Source organism: Hemitrygon akajei, chromosome 23 (assembly GCF_048418815.1).
Source record: "Hemitrygon akajei chromosome 23, sHemAka1.3, whole genome shotgun sequence".
NCBI lineage: Eukaryota > Metazoa > Chordata > Chondrichthyes > Myliobatiformes > Dasyatidae > Hemitrygon > Hemitrygon akajei.
This window is the reverse complement of record NC_133146.1, coordinates 35,735,957-35,749,055: the sequence shown is the minus strand read 5'-3', so window position 1 is coordinate 35,749,055 and position 13,099 is coordinate 35,735,957. Positions and strand designations below refer to the sequence as shown.

The 13,099-nt window shown below is 43.9% G+C and overlaps 1 protein-coding gene across 1 annotated transcript; it reads right to left on the bottom strand.

The window, feature by feature from the left end:
- Nucleotides 1–371: 371 nt before the first annotated feature.
- LOC140715035 (interferon-induced protein with tetratricopeptide repeats 1-like) lies at nucleotides 372–3,469 on the bottom strand. Its single transcript, XM_073026762.1, has 3 exons — nucleotides 3,465–3,469; nucleotides 2,137–2,403; nucleotides 372–1,824 (listed from the first exon to the last, which is right to left on the bottom strand). Exons 1-3 carry the CDS (start codon nucleotides 3,467–3,469, stop codon nucleotides 372–374), a joined length of 1,725 nt encoding a protein of 574 aa, XP_072882863.1.
- Between the last annotated feature and the right edge of the window lie 9,630 nt (nucleotides 3,470–13,099).

Sequence of the window (13,099 nt, the reverse complement as noted above, 5' to 3'; positions counted from 1 at the left end):
CCTTACAGGATATTTTACAAAGATCTTTAAGTTAAAATCAAACTCCATATATTTGAAAAATAAAATACATTTGAAGATTAAAATTTGAAACAACCAATGTTGAAAAATTTTTGATTTCTCAGTTAACTCCACTTGCTGCAGTATCCCAAATCCCATTTTTCCAGTGTCCAGAGAAGCACAGTTAAATTCAGTTTGTTCAGGGTACTTTTGGGAATTCATATATTTAAAAGAAACAGAATAGTTTGATCCAGTTACAAAGGGACCGATTTTGCAATTTGAACACTAATGAGTATGAGAAGGTGCTAAAAGGATATAACTGGTAAAGCAACACCCCACCAAACCTATTCTCAGATCAGATGGAGATGCATCTTTTAAACATCCCAGTGGTGCTCAGATGTTAATTGAGAAAGAGCACTCATATATTCCTCATTGCCAGGATCAAACTTCAAGGCTTTCTCAAAGTATTCAGTTGCTTTATCATTGAGTCCACTCAGCTGATACAGAATTGCTTTAATACCAAGAGCCTTGCTATCATGTGCATTTATTCTAAGTTTCCTATCTGCCCACTTCTCCAAATTCATGCGACATTCTTCCCGTTCACTTGAGTTATATTCAATTTTCGCTCCTTTCAGTAAGAGGCAAACAGCATTTGTTTCAGATTTCTTCTGGTACAGTTCAAATAGCCCAGCTTCCAGACATATACGCTGCATATTCTCTGGACGAATGCCCACTAACTCCACCAATCTATGGTAAGTCTCCTCTGCTCTGGAATATTCCCCATTTGTTATGCAGATCTGTGCAAAGTCCAGCTGTGGTTGAATAGCTGACCTTGGACGGTGCTGAAAAGACATTTCAAAGTGATACTTGCACAGATTGATCAACTCAGCTTTTTGATGAAATACAGGATTGTGACGATATCTGCTACGACAGTCTTCCAGCTTACTTCTGTAGCACAATCCAAGTTGGTGGTGTATGAAACAAGAGTATGGAGTTAATTCTAGTGCTTTTTTCAAGAGCTCGATTGCTTTCTCCACAGAACCTCTTCGTCTATAATATATTGCAGCATAGCAAAGCACATATGGAAGATCAGATGTTTTCTGCAATGCCTGTTCAACTAATTCATTTGCTTCCTCATTTTGACTTAGCCTCTGCAGTTTTACAGCCAACAACACCATGGCCACAGCATCATCTGGATCAAGCTCCAATACTCGTCGGAAATGCTTCACTGACTGATTCTGATCACGACTCTCTGGGTTTCCAGAAAATACTTCCAGCCGATACAGCGCAATAGCATATCCCATTATCCACTCAGTGTTGTCAGGATCTTGCTCCAGAGCCTTTGCAAAGCATTCCTTTGCCTCCTCATAGTATTCAGCAGCAGAATTCAACAATGACCATCCCTTCTCCCCGTACACCTCGGGTATCATTGCTGTATAGCGAGGGCCATCACTGAGCGGTTTACAGATCATCTCCAGCTTGTCAAGATAGGACTGGGCCTCGGTCAGATGTCCCATGTGGTAATGCACCCAGGCAAAGTTTCCATAGGTGATGATGCTTCTTCTTTCAAATTCATCTTTGTAGTCCTCCCTCAGAATCCTTTCAGCTTCCTTTAAGTTTTCAATGGCTTCTTCAAAAATATCCTGCAGACAGTTTATAAAAGCAAGATGGTTATACGAGGTGGCTTGATATTTTACACCCAATGTCAGAGAATCTTGCAATCTGAGCATCAGATCGTCCAAGTCAATAGTTTCCTTCTGTGGTCTCCATGTGAAGTGACACTGCAGCTGATTGAGCTTCTCTTTCAATAAATCTCTCGATGTGTTGCTGCAAGAGAGAAAAAACATAATCATGAATTCCATCTCAGATCACTTGGTGCAGGTCTGACCTACAATCTCATAAACAGCAGATTTACTAACTGTATGAAAGCTGCGTTTTAATGATTTATTTTATAATTATGGCATTGAAAACCTGGAGATGCTCAGCCTTCAGTCTGCATCTGAGGATGGAGAATGTTTCAGATCAGTAATCCAATATGAAGAATTGATTCATGTGATGAAGATGGAAATGTGTCTCCTGAACAGCCAAGGCAGCTGATCTGTTGCTTTGTTACACTGATGGTGGACTTGGTTTTATTACCAGACGTCGAGCTCTCCCACTATTGCAGACTTTTGTTTTTTTGCCAGCAGCCTGAGCATAGCTCCAGATCTCGGTACAGAGAAGTGGAGCTTTTCCCCAGACAGCCACCAGTACTCAGACTCAATGTCTAGAAGTTTGAGAACTTCAATAACGTTAGTGAGATAAAGCTGTTTTGTGAAGCCCACTGAAGTCTGGCAATTTACGAGTTGCCAGACCAGTTCACAGAACAATTGCATGAGCAACGTCCTCTGATCCTGCTGCACATTTCTGAAAGAACATAGACCATCATAGAACATAGAACATGTTCTGCCGACCTTTAACCCTACTCTGAGATCAACTGCTTCCTGCTTTCTCCCAAAGGAGATGAATTTGCCGCACCGTGGATGCAGCTCCTCCATTCTGTCCTGAAAGCCGCTAGGGGCTGGAAATAATGACAGTTTAGAGTAGCATGTTCCTCTGGTGTATTACCTCAGTACTGAATGCACCCAATAGGCTCCAACATGCTCAAATCTACACAGCTGTAGTGTATGGCATAGTTGAGTCAACTCCTACTTCTAAAAACTTTGAAGGTTAAAGATGAACTTTCTTTGTCACATGTACATCAAAACATACAGTGAAATGCATTGTTTGGCATCATATCAGATCAAAAGGAATTGTGCAGGACAGTCGGAAAGTGTGTCAGCACGTTTCTGACACCAAATACTCACTAACCCTAACCCGTACATCTTTGTAATATAGGATGACAATCAAGAACCCAGAGGACACGCACACAGTCAGAGAGAGAATGTCCACATTCCTTACAAATTACCGTGGAAATCAATCCGTGGTAAAATGATTACGCTGACTGCTATGCTTTTCAAATAATGTCATTGTTCTCAGTCGTATTCCACCGAAGACCCCTGTCTGAGGAAGACAAGTGCAGATAAACTGACTTAATCAGACTCCTACTCTCCTACTCCTCTTGCCTCTCCTGCCGTGAGTAAGGATTATTTATGATCCCTTCAACTTGCTCTTGCATCTGGTGATCAGACAGAACAGAAGGCTCTTAAGAAGTCAGGAATCAAATGCAAATCTTGTGTTTACTGACTTTTTAATTCATGGTAATAACAAAAATAACAGTAAAGCACTGCAGTTCCCTGCACTGTTTCCACCCCAGCAGAGTAACGTAGGGATCACCCTACAGTCTCATCATTCAACTAGTACGTTAGCCTGTGTGTGTCCACTCTCAGTATTTCAATGTTATTGCACTTTGATCCACTAATTTTGGTAAACCACCTCCTCTATAATAATCTGTACATAAAGATAAACTGCAAGGAAACGTCCTTTACCTCATGATGTTCGTTGGATGGAAAGCAATTTGTGCTCTTTCTCAGTTTGTGCGGTTCTTCTTCAGCTGAGTCTCCGTTGTTGTGTCTGATGTTCGACCTGACAACCCTTTATACTATCCATTACTTCCTGATTATCACTAGAAACTCAAATTCAAAGTCTATTGATAACACGGAGGCAATTAAAAGCAATTTGGAAGCATTTTCTGCTACAACATTGCTTAGCCATAGAAATAATCCATGTGTCAGCAAAATGCCAGTGTAATGGGTTGTTCAGACCATTTGTTTTCAAATAATTATAATTTTCACTTTTTCTAATTATCAGCAATCTGCAATTCTGGTCACAATTGTAGTGCCCTGGTTGACATCTTTACTGTAGGTATTTCATTTATCAGTTCTGTAAGAGCAGTTTGTTCTGCTTTCAGTCTGTTTGGGTTATTGATGAAGATAAGTGATGTTGTGGAATGTGTGCAATCCAATTAGTGGGATGTTTTCTTGGTGAAGGACAATAAGGTAGGTCTTGGGCTTGTGTTCGATGGGAGATGGAGAGAGAAGATGCTGGGGAGAACCGGTCATAGTAAACGATCCAGTGGTAGACTCACTCGTTCTAGATGGATTGTGAGCGACGCTCGGAAGGTGGTGTGTGATTTCACGCTGACCGAAGGCCCAGCGTGTGAGTAACAGGGAAGTTCAGGATGAGCTGCACCTTGTGCACATTTGCCTGTTTAATTAGAATGGGCCCTTTTCTTTCTGTTATTCTTACTAACACTTTAACATAGAAAACCTAAAGCACAATACAGGCCCTTCTGCCCACAAAGTTGTGCCAAACATGTCCTTACCTGAAAACTACCTAGGGTTACCCATAGCTATCTATTTTGCTGAGCTCTATATACCTATCCAGGAGCCTTTTAAAAGACCCTATCGTATCTGCCTCCGTCACCGTTGCCAGCAGCCCGTTGTACACACTTACCACTCTGTGTAAAAAATTTACCCCTGACATCTCCTCTGTACCTATTTTCAACTCCTAAAAACTGTGCCCTCTCATGTTAGCCATCTCTGTTCTAGGAAAAACCCTCTGACTATTCACACGATCAATGCCTCACATCATCTTATACCCCTCTATTAGGTCACCACTCAACCTACACCTCTCCAAGAAGAAAAGGCAGAGTTCACTCAACCTATTCTCATAAGGCCTTCTTCCCAGCCCAGCCAAATCTTCTATGCACCTTTTCTACTTGACAGATAGACCTCAGTATGTGCGGTTGGGAGACTGTAGGTCTGACACGGTGGTCAGCAGCACAGGAGCGCCGCAGGGGACCGTACTCTCTCCGGTCCTGTTCACCCTGTACACATCAGACTTCCAATATAACTCGGAGTCCTGCCATGTGCAGAAGTTCGCTGACGACACGGCCATAGTGGGGTGTGTCAGGAATGGACAGGAGGAGGAGTATAGGAAACTGATACAGGACTTTGTGATATGGTGCAACTCAAACTACCTGCGTCTCAATATCACCAAGACCAAGGATATGGTGGTGGACTTTAGGAGATCTAGGCCTCATATGGAGCCAGTGATCATTAATGGAGAATGTGTGGAGCAGGTTAAGACCTACAAGTATCTGGGAGTACAGTTAGACGAGAAGCTAGACTGGACTGCCAACACAGATGCCTTGTGCAGGAAGGCACAGAGTCGACTGTACTTCCTTAGAAGGTTGACGTCATTCAATGTCTGTAGTGAGATGCTGAAGATGTTCTGTAGGTCAGTTGTGGAGAGCGCCCTCTTCTTTGTGGTGGCGTGTTGGGGAGGAAGCATTAAGAAGAGGGACGCCTCACGTCTTAATAAGCTGGTAAGGAAGGCGGGCTCTGTCGTGGGCAAAGTACTGGAGAGTATAACATCGGTAGCTGAGCGAAGGGCGCTGAGTAGGCTATGGTCAATTATGGAAAACCCTGAACATCCTCTACATAGCACCATCCAGAGACAGAGAAGCAGTTTCAGCGACAGGTTACTATCGATGCAATGCTCCTCAGACAGGATGAAGAGGTCAATACTCCCCAATGCCATTAGGCTTTACAATTCAACCGCCAGGAGTAAGATATGTTAAAGTGCCGGGGTTGATTGTATTTAATGTATTAAAGTAAACTACTTAAGAACTTTTTAAAAGCTATTATTAATGCTTTTTGAGAGAGTGATTTAGATGCATATCATATTTTTACTGAGTTAAGTATTGTATGTAATTAGTTTTGCTACAACAAGTGTATGGGACATTGGAAAAAATGTTGAATTTCCCCATGGGGATGAATAAAGTATCTATCTATCTATAGTTTCCACATCCTTCCTTTCAGTGAAGTGACCAGAACTGAGCACAGTACCTCAACTGGGTCTGACCAGTGTCCTATACAGCTGTAACATCACCTATCGGCTCCTAAGCTCAATCCCATGGTTGATGAAGGCCAATACACCGTATGCTTTCATAACCTCACAGTTAACCTGCGCAGTAGCTTTGACTGCCCTATGGACTCAGACATCATGTTCCCTCTGATCCTCCACACTGCCAAGAGTCTGACCTTTAATAGTATATTCTGCCATTATATTTGACCTTCCAAAATGAACCACACCAAACTTATCTGGGTTGAACTCAATCTGTCACTTCTCCACCCAGTTTTGCATCCTATTGATGTCCCACCTGTAACTTTTGACACTCTTCCACAATATCCACAACACCCCCAACCTTTGTGTCATCTGCAAATTTACTAACCCAACCTTCACTTCCTCATCCAGGTCATTTATGAAAATGACTAAGAGAAGGAGTCCCAGATCAGATCCCTGAGGCACTCCACATGGAGACTGACATCCATGCAGAATATGACCCATCTACAACCACACTTAGCCCTCTGTGAGCATGCCAATTCTGGATCCATAAAGCAAGGTCCCTTTAGATCCAATGCCTCCTTACTTACTCAATAAGCCTCCCATGGAGTACCTCATCAAATGCCTTGCTGAAATCCATATACATTATATCTACTGTGTTACCTCTGTCAATGATAGATAGATAGATAGATAGATAGATAGATAGATAGATAGATAGATAGATAGATAGATAGATAGATAGATAGATACTTTATTCATCCCCATGGGGAAATTCAACTTTTTTCCAATGTCCCATACACTTGTTGTAGCAAAACTAATTACATACAATACTTAACTCAGTAAAAAATATGATATGCATCTAAATCACTATCTCAAAAAGCATTAATAATAGCTTTTAAAAAGTTCGTAAGTCCTGGTGGTAGAATTGTAAAGCCTAATGGCATTGGGGAGTATTGACCTCTTCATCCTGTCTGAGGAGCATTGCATCGATAGTAACCTGTCGCTGAAACTGCTTCTCTGTCTCTGGATGGTGCTATGTAGAGGATGTTCAGAGTTATCCATAATTGACCGTAGCCTACTCAGCGCCCTTCGCTCAGCTACCGATGTTAAACTCTCCAGTACTTTGCCCACGACAGAGCCCGCCTTCCTTACCAGCTTATTAAGACGTGAGGCGTCCCTCTTCTTAATGCTTCCTCCCCAACACGCCACCACAAAGAAGAGGGCGCTCTCCACAACTGACCTATAGAACATCTTCAGCATCTCACTACAGACATTGAATGACGCCAACCTTCTTAGGAAGTACAGTCGACTCTGTGCCTTCCTGCACAAGGCATCTGTGTTGGCAGTCCAGTCTAGCTTCTCGTCTAACTGTACTCCCAGATACTTGTAGGTCTTAACCTGCTCCACACATTCTCCATTAATGATCACTGGCTCCATATGAGGCCTAGATCTCCTAAAGTCCACCACCATCTCCTTGGTCTTGGTGATATTGAGACGCAGGTAGTTTGAGTTGCACCATATCACAAAGTCCTGTATCAGTTTCCTATACTCCTCCTCCTGTCCATTCCTGACACACCCCACTATGGCCGTGTCATCAGCGAACTTCTGCACATGGCAGGACCATGTGTTTACTCACATCCTCAAAATATTCAGTCAGGCATGTAAGGCACGACCTGCCTTTGACACAGCTATGCTGACTATTCCTCATCATATTATGCCTCTCTAAATGTTTACAAATTGAACCTCCCAGGACCTTCTTCAACAACTTACTAATCACTGAATTAAGTTTCACCGGTCTATAGTTTACTGGGCTATCTCTACTCCCTTTCTTGAATAATGGAACAACATCTGCAAAACTCCAATTGTCCAGAACCTCTCCTGGCCCCATTGATAATGCAAAGATCATCTCCAGAGGCTCAGCAATCTCCTCCCTCGCATCCCATATTAGCCTGGGGTACATCTCATCCGGTCTGGAGACTTATCCAACTTGATACTTTCCAAAAGCTCCAGCACATTCTCTTTCTTAATGTCTATATGCTTAATCTTTTCAATCCACTGTAAGTCATCCCTACAATCGGTTGAGTTAAGTTAAGATTCATAAGTATAATTCCTTTAATTGTATGCAATGTACTTTCTGTAATTTCATGGCACTAATTTGTAACAGGGTGGCAAATTACACAGCATCCTCACAAACTGGGGTTTCGGCTGGAATGAAGCATCTCAATCTCAAGAGTTTGGTGGGACTTGAGAGTGTCTTCCCTAGACTTACGCAGCCAAGGAAACCAGGGTGATTCATTGTGGGGACGCGTTCAGAATCGAGATCGTTGGATGCTTTGTAATTGCCCTGAGCATTGATCCGGTGGGTTGTGTGTTTAAGTATGGGTAAAACTATTGTCCGTAAAGTGATTACGATACGTGGTTATGGATGATACAGGAACTGATCGGAGTTTTGATAAAATTGCAAGCAAGGATTTTGTTCGATTTCAGATTAGCACTGACATAACGGCAGTTGTACTCTCTGGTCTTTTTGGGGTCCCGGGGGAGGGGGTTCGTGTGCTGTCCATACTTTCTGGGATGAGGGGAGTGTAGGCGATCGTGCCGAATCACAAGCTGAGTCTCCCGAAGCTGGGGCTGGGGACTTCAAAGACAGGTTGATCCCCTTCCTGAGGAGCGAGGGGAAGGAGTGGTCTGATTTGAAATGTCTAATGAGTCCCCAGCGAGAAATGAGAATTCAGAATTACTATCACCCTTACCTCTCTGGTGAACAAATGCCCCAGTGCACAGGCTGAGGGTCCTAGCTATCGAAAGCTGAGAACGCTCTGAGGGGTGAAGCCCACCCCGAGGGCAAAGAGGAGTGTGAGGCTTGGGGTCGTGAGACAAGCCGGGGAGAAACTCTTTCCGGAAAGAGGAAAGTTAACTGCCGAGTCATTGAACTTTGGGGATTCCCCGGTACCTGGAGGTTGTAAGCAGAGGTTCACAGAGAAAAGGTTGAAGCTGGAAGATGTCTTTTTCCTGACGAGTTTGATGTCGGTTGTTCCAAGAGCACCCGTCGCATCATCCGGGTGACAGAGGACACCCCGTTCTGAGAAAGGTCACGGCGACCGGCTCCTGCAGGTGAAGGAAGCTGGGGTCATCACTGTGTTCAGAAACCCTTACGCATCTCCAATAGTGGTGGCCAGAAAAATGAAGGGGAAGGTACAGATGTGTGTGGACTATTGGACTCTGAACAGGCGTACAGTCCACAATCGGTATACAGACCCGAGAATCAAGGGTGAGCAGGCCTGTCTGAATGGTGTGAGGTGTTTCAGTGTGCTGGACTTGAGGAGTGGGTATTACCAGATCCCCATGAGTGAGGCTGACAAAGAGAAGGCAGTATTTATATGTCCACTGGGATTCTGCCATTTTGAAAGATGCCCCAGGACACAGCTGGAGCCCCTGGTACTTTCTGGTGTGTCATGGAGAAAACAGTGGGTAATATGAAATTGCTTGAGGTATTGGTGTATCTGGATGACCTCATAGTGTTTGGGTCCACCTTGGAGGAACATGAAGTGAGGCTACTGATGGGACTGGTCTGCCTGAAACCTGAAGTGTTAAAGCTTTCCCTAGACAAGTGCCAGGTTTGCAAGACCTCTGCCAACTCTATGTTGGGGATGGGATGGAGTAGCTATGGATCCGTCAAAGATAGAGGCGGTGACCACATGGCCAAGACCACAGACTGTGAGTGCCATGTGCTCGTTCCTTGGGTTCTCTGGGTACTATTGGAGGTTCGTGATAGACTGCTCTAAAGTGAGTCACCCTTTAAATCAGCTTCTGTGCGTTGACCCTCCATTGGGGAAGGAAGGGCGGAAGAAAGGAGTGGATGGTAGAGATTAACTTAGCACTTCAGAGCCTTTTGGTGTAAGATGGAAAGTGAAATAGGAAGAGTCCTTTCAGTTGCTGAAGGATCTGCTGACAAAAGAGCCAGTGTGAGCTTTCGCAGACCCCCGGATGCCGCATGTATTGCTCACAGATGCCAGCAGAGAGAGCTTAGGCGGTGTTCTATATCAGGATCAGGGCACAGGGATGAGAACTGTGGCATTCGTCCGCTGAAGTGTGTCTCCCTCAGAGAAAATCTATCCCACGCACAAGTTGGAGCTCCTGGCATTGAAATGGGCAGTGGTGCATAAGTTAAGTGAATATCTATATGGTGCCAAATTCGAGTTAAGGATGGACAGCAACACATTAACTTATATACTGACCTCGATGAAATTGGATGCCACAGGCCATCGGTGGTTGTCGGTGTTGTCTGCCTATGATTTCAGTCTGAAGTACCGCCTGGGAAGCAGAAACACTGATGTCGAAGCATTGTCCCAATGTGCGCATGACGGGCTGGACAGGGACGGAGAGTGGGAGCGCTTTCCTGCCATTGGAGTGAAAGCCATGTTCCAGTTTTCCATCACGGGAAGGTGCAGGAAAGGCAAGGACAGGATCGAGTAGTAGATCATTTGGGAGGTTCTGATGGTGCCATTCCACAAGCTTACTGCAACCTGACTGCTCTGAAGACAAAGCAGTTGCCAGAATTGAGCCCCAGGAAGTGGCAGCTGGTCAGCGAGATGACCCGTGTATTGGTACTGTTTGGTCAGCGACTGCGAAAGGGGACATGACCCAAACAGAAAAGATGAAACACTCTGCGGTGTCTCTACTACTGAGAGAATGGCCCAGACTGGAGTTGAGGAACCAGATCCTACATCGGGTCACATCACCTCCGGACCGGCCTCAGCGTTCCCGGGTGATTCTGCCGGAGAAGTATCCCAAGGAGTATCTGAATTTGAAGATGTAGATGATGAGATAAGGAGGCTTCAAAGAGTCAGGAGTCCCCCAGATTGGCTGGCCTGTGTAGCACCAGGGTGTTGTTGCATGAATGAAATCACTGGAGGAAAATACTGGTAGATACAACACAGTTTCTTTATTAGACAAAGCAAGGTACAGCAAGCATCATGTAGAGATGCCTTCGGTGGAAAGTTCTGCTGGCCCAACGTGGGGCTCGATATTTTATGTGTCAAAGATCAATAGACAACTCCATTTTTCAATGTATGGTCAATGGTTTCTTTGAAACTACACACAACCTTCACACCCTCTGATTCACATCCACACCACAAATGAATTTTAATCAGCATTGTCGGGACTGGGACTAACAGCTTTTAGGAACTCTACAAAGAAGGGATCCGTATGCTCTATGACTGCTGGACTAAGTGTGTAAATGTAGGAGGGGACTATGGTGAAAAATAAATGTGCCAGGTTTTCTAAAACTGATTCCTTCTTACTTAGGCCACGAACTTATCATCACCCCTCGTATACTGTTATGCTGTAGGTATTTCATTTATCAGTTCTGTAAGAGCTGTTTGTTCTGCTTTCAGTCTGTTTGAGTTATTGATGAAGATAAGTGATGTTGTGGAATGTGTGCCATCCAATTAGTGGGAGGTTTTCTTGGTGAGGGACAATAAGGTTGGTTTTGGGCTTGTGTTCGGTGGGAGATGGAGAGAGAAGATGCTGGGGAGATCTGGGCATAGCATACGATCCAGTGGTAGACTCGTTTGCTCGAGATAGATCATGAGCGATGTTTGAAGGGTGGTGTGGGCTTTTACGCTGACCGAAGCCCAGCGCGTGTTCTCAGCAGAGAAGTTCAAGATAAGCTCCAACTTGTGCACATTTGACTGTTTCATTAGAATGGGCTCTTTTCTTTTTGTTATTCTTGTTTTTACTTTTGTTTCTTCTTTCCTAAGTCTTTAGTTAAAATTCATAAAGATAATTCCTTTAATCATATACAGTCCGACCTCTCCCAGAAGTACCGAGAGTCTCCTGCATATAGATAGCCGCTCCCTGATCCCTGCAAATTATATACAATATCCCAGAAATTTATTTATGTGGGCGGGCTTTACAATCGACTTCTCTCTCTCTTTCATTGTCCAAAGTAAAATCTGTGAGCACAGGGCAGTTGGGGTTCGAAGAGCCCTGCCAGTTGATGAAGCTGTTTTTGGTGCTGCCAAATTCTAATTGTGATGTAGAAAGGGAATTCAGCATGGTGCGTCACATTAAGACAGAATTCAGAAGTCAGCTGTCTCACAAAACACTTGTCAATCTGATATCTTGCAATATTAACATATTCATTGACACAGACTGCTATGATGTTGAGATTTCTGGCAAAATGCTCAAATCTGCCCAGCAAGCCACATCACAGTACAAGCAACTTTGCAAAAGAAATAGAAAATCTATTTGCATTAGCGTTGAGCTATTAGCATTGAGACTGCCAACAAACTACTCAACAAAGAATAGAAATATATAGAAATACATATATATATATATATATATATATATATATATATGTGTGTGTATATAGTTTCAGTATGTAAACAAATCAATTGTTGTGTTCTTTCATAATCAAATGTCCTGCATACATCCATCCATGGCTGGGGTGGGGGGGGATAGATATGGGGTTGTGGGGGCAGGAGTGGTGGTGCTACCTCCCTGAAATGGGTGTTTGCAGGGTTGTATGTCTGTACAGTGTACTGTCTATAATTTCATGACACTATTTTGTAACAGGGTAGCAAATTACACAGCATCCTCACAAACTGGGGTTTGGGGTGGGAGAAGCCGTGTCAATCTCACGAGCAGGGCGGGACCGGAGAGTGTCTTCCCTAGACTTACGCAGCCAAGGAAACCAGTTGCCTTTTCCAGTTGTCTGAAAGTCTGGAAACAGATCACATTAAATTTAACAGATCCAGTTATCCGTGCTCGCATCACTGCGATCCCTCAATCTCAAGTAAGTGAGGCTCCCTTCTCTCTGCCCTCATTCATTCACCTCTACACTCGTAATGTAAATCATCTCTCTAGCCACTGGCAAAGCTGGATCAGTTATTCACTGATAACCCTGTGTCCACAGGCATATCACATTGCTAGTATACAAAGAAACCGCTTGTGTACATCCGTGGGTGACCAGTATTAACAATGGATGCAGCCACCAGTTATTTGTCTGTCCTGGATGCTGACTTCACCAACTTAATAATCTGGTCAGGCAGAGAAAGCGCTGCTGTCATTCCTGCTTGTTTTGGTGGGTGATTTTCACGCTTTACTCTGTTTTGTCAGACACATTGTCCAACTATGCCCTGGTAGGCCTTAGCTGTAACATACTGTGCCATCACCTTTATCAGTCTATGTCTATTTGGGCACTCCCTTACCAGTGCCCTATTTGCTGGCACAGAAAGCATGTCCACCTTGTCTTCATAGTAGCTACATC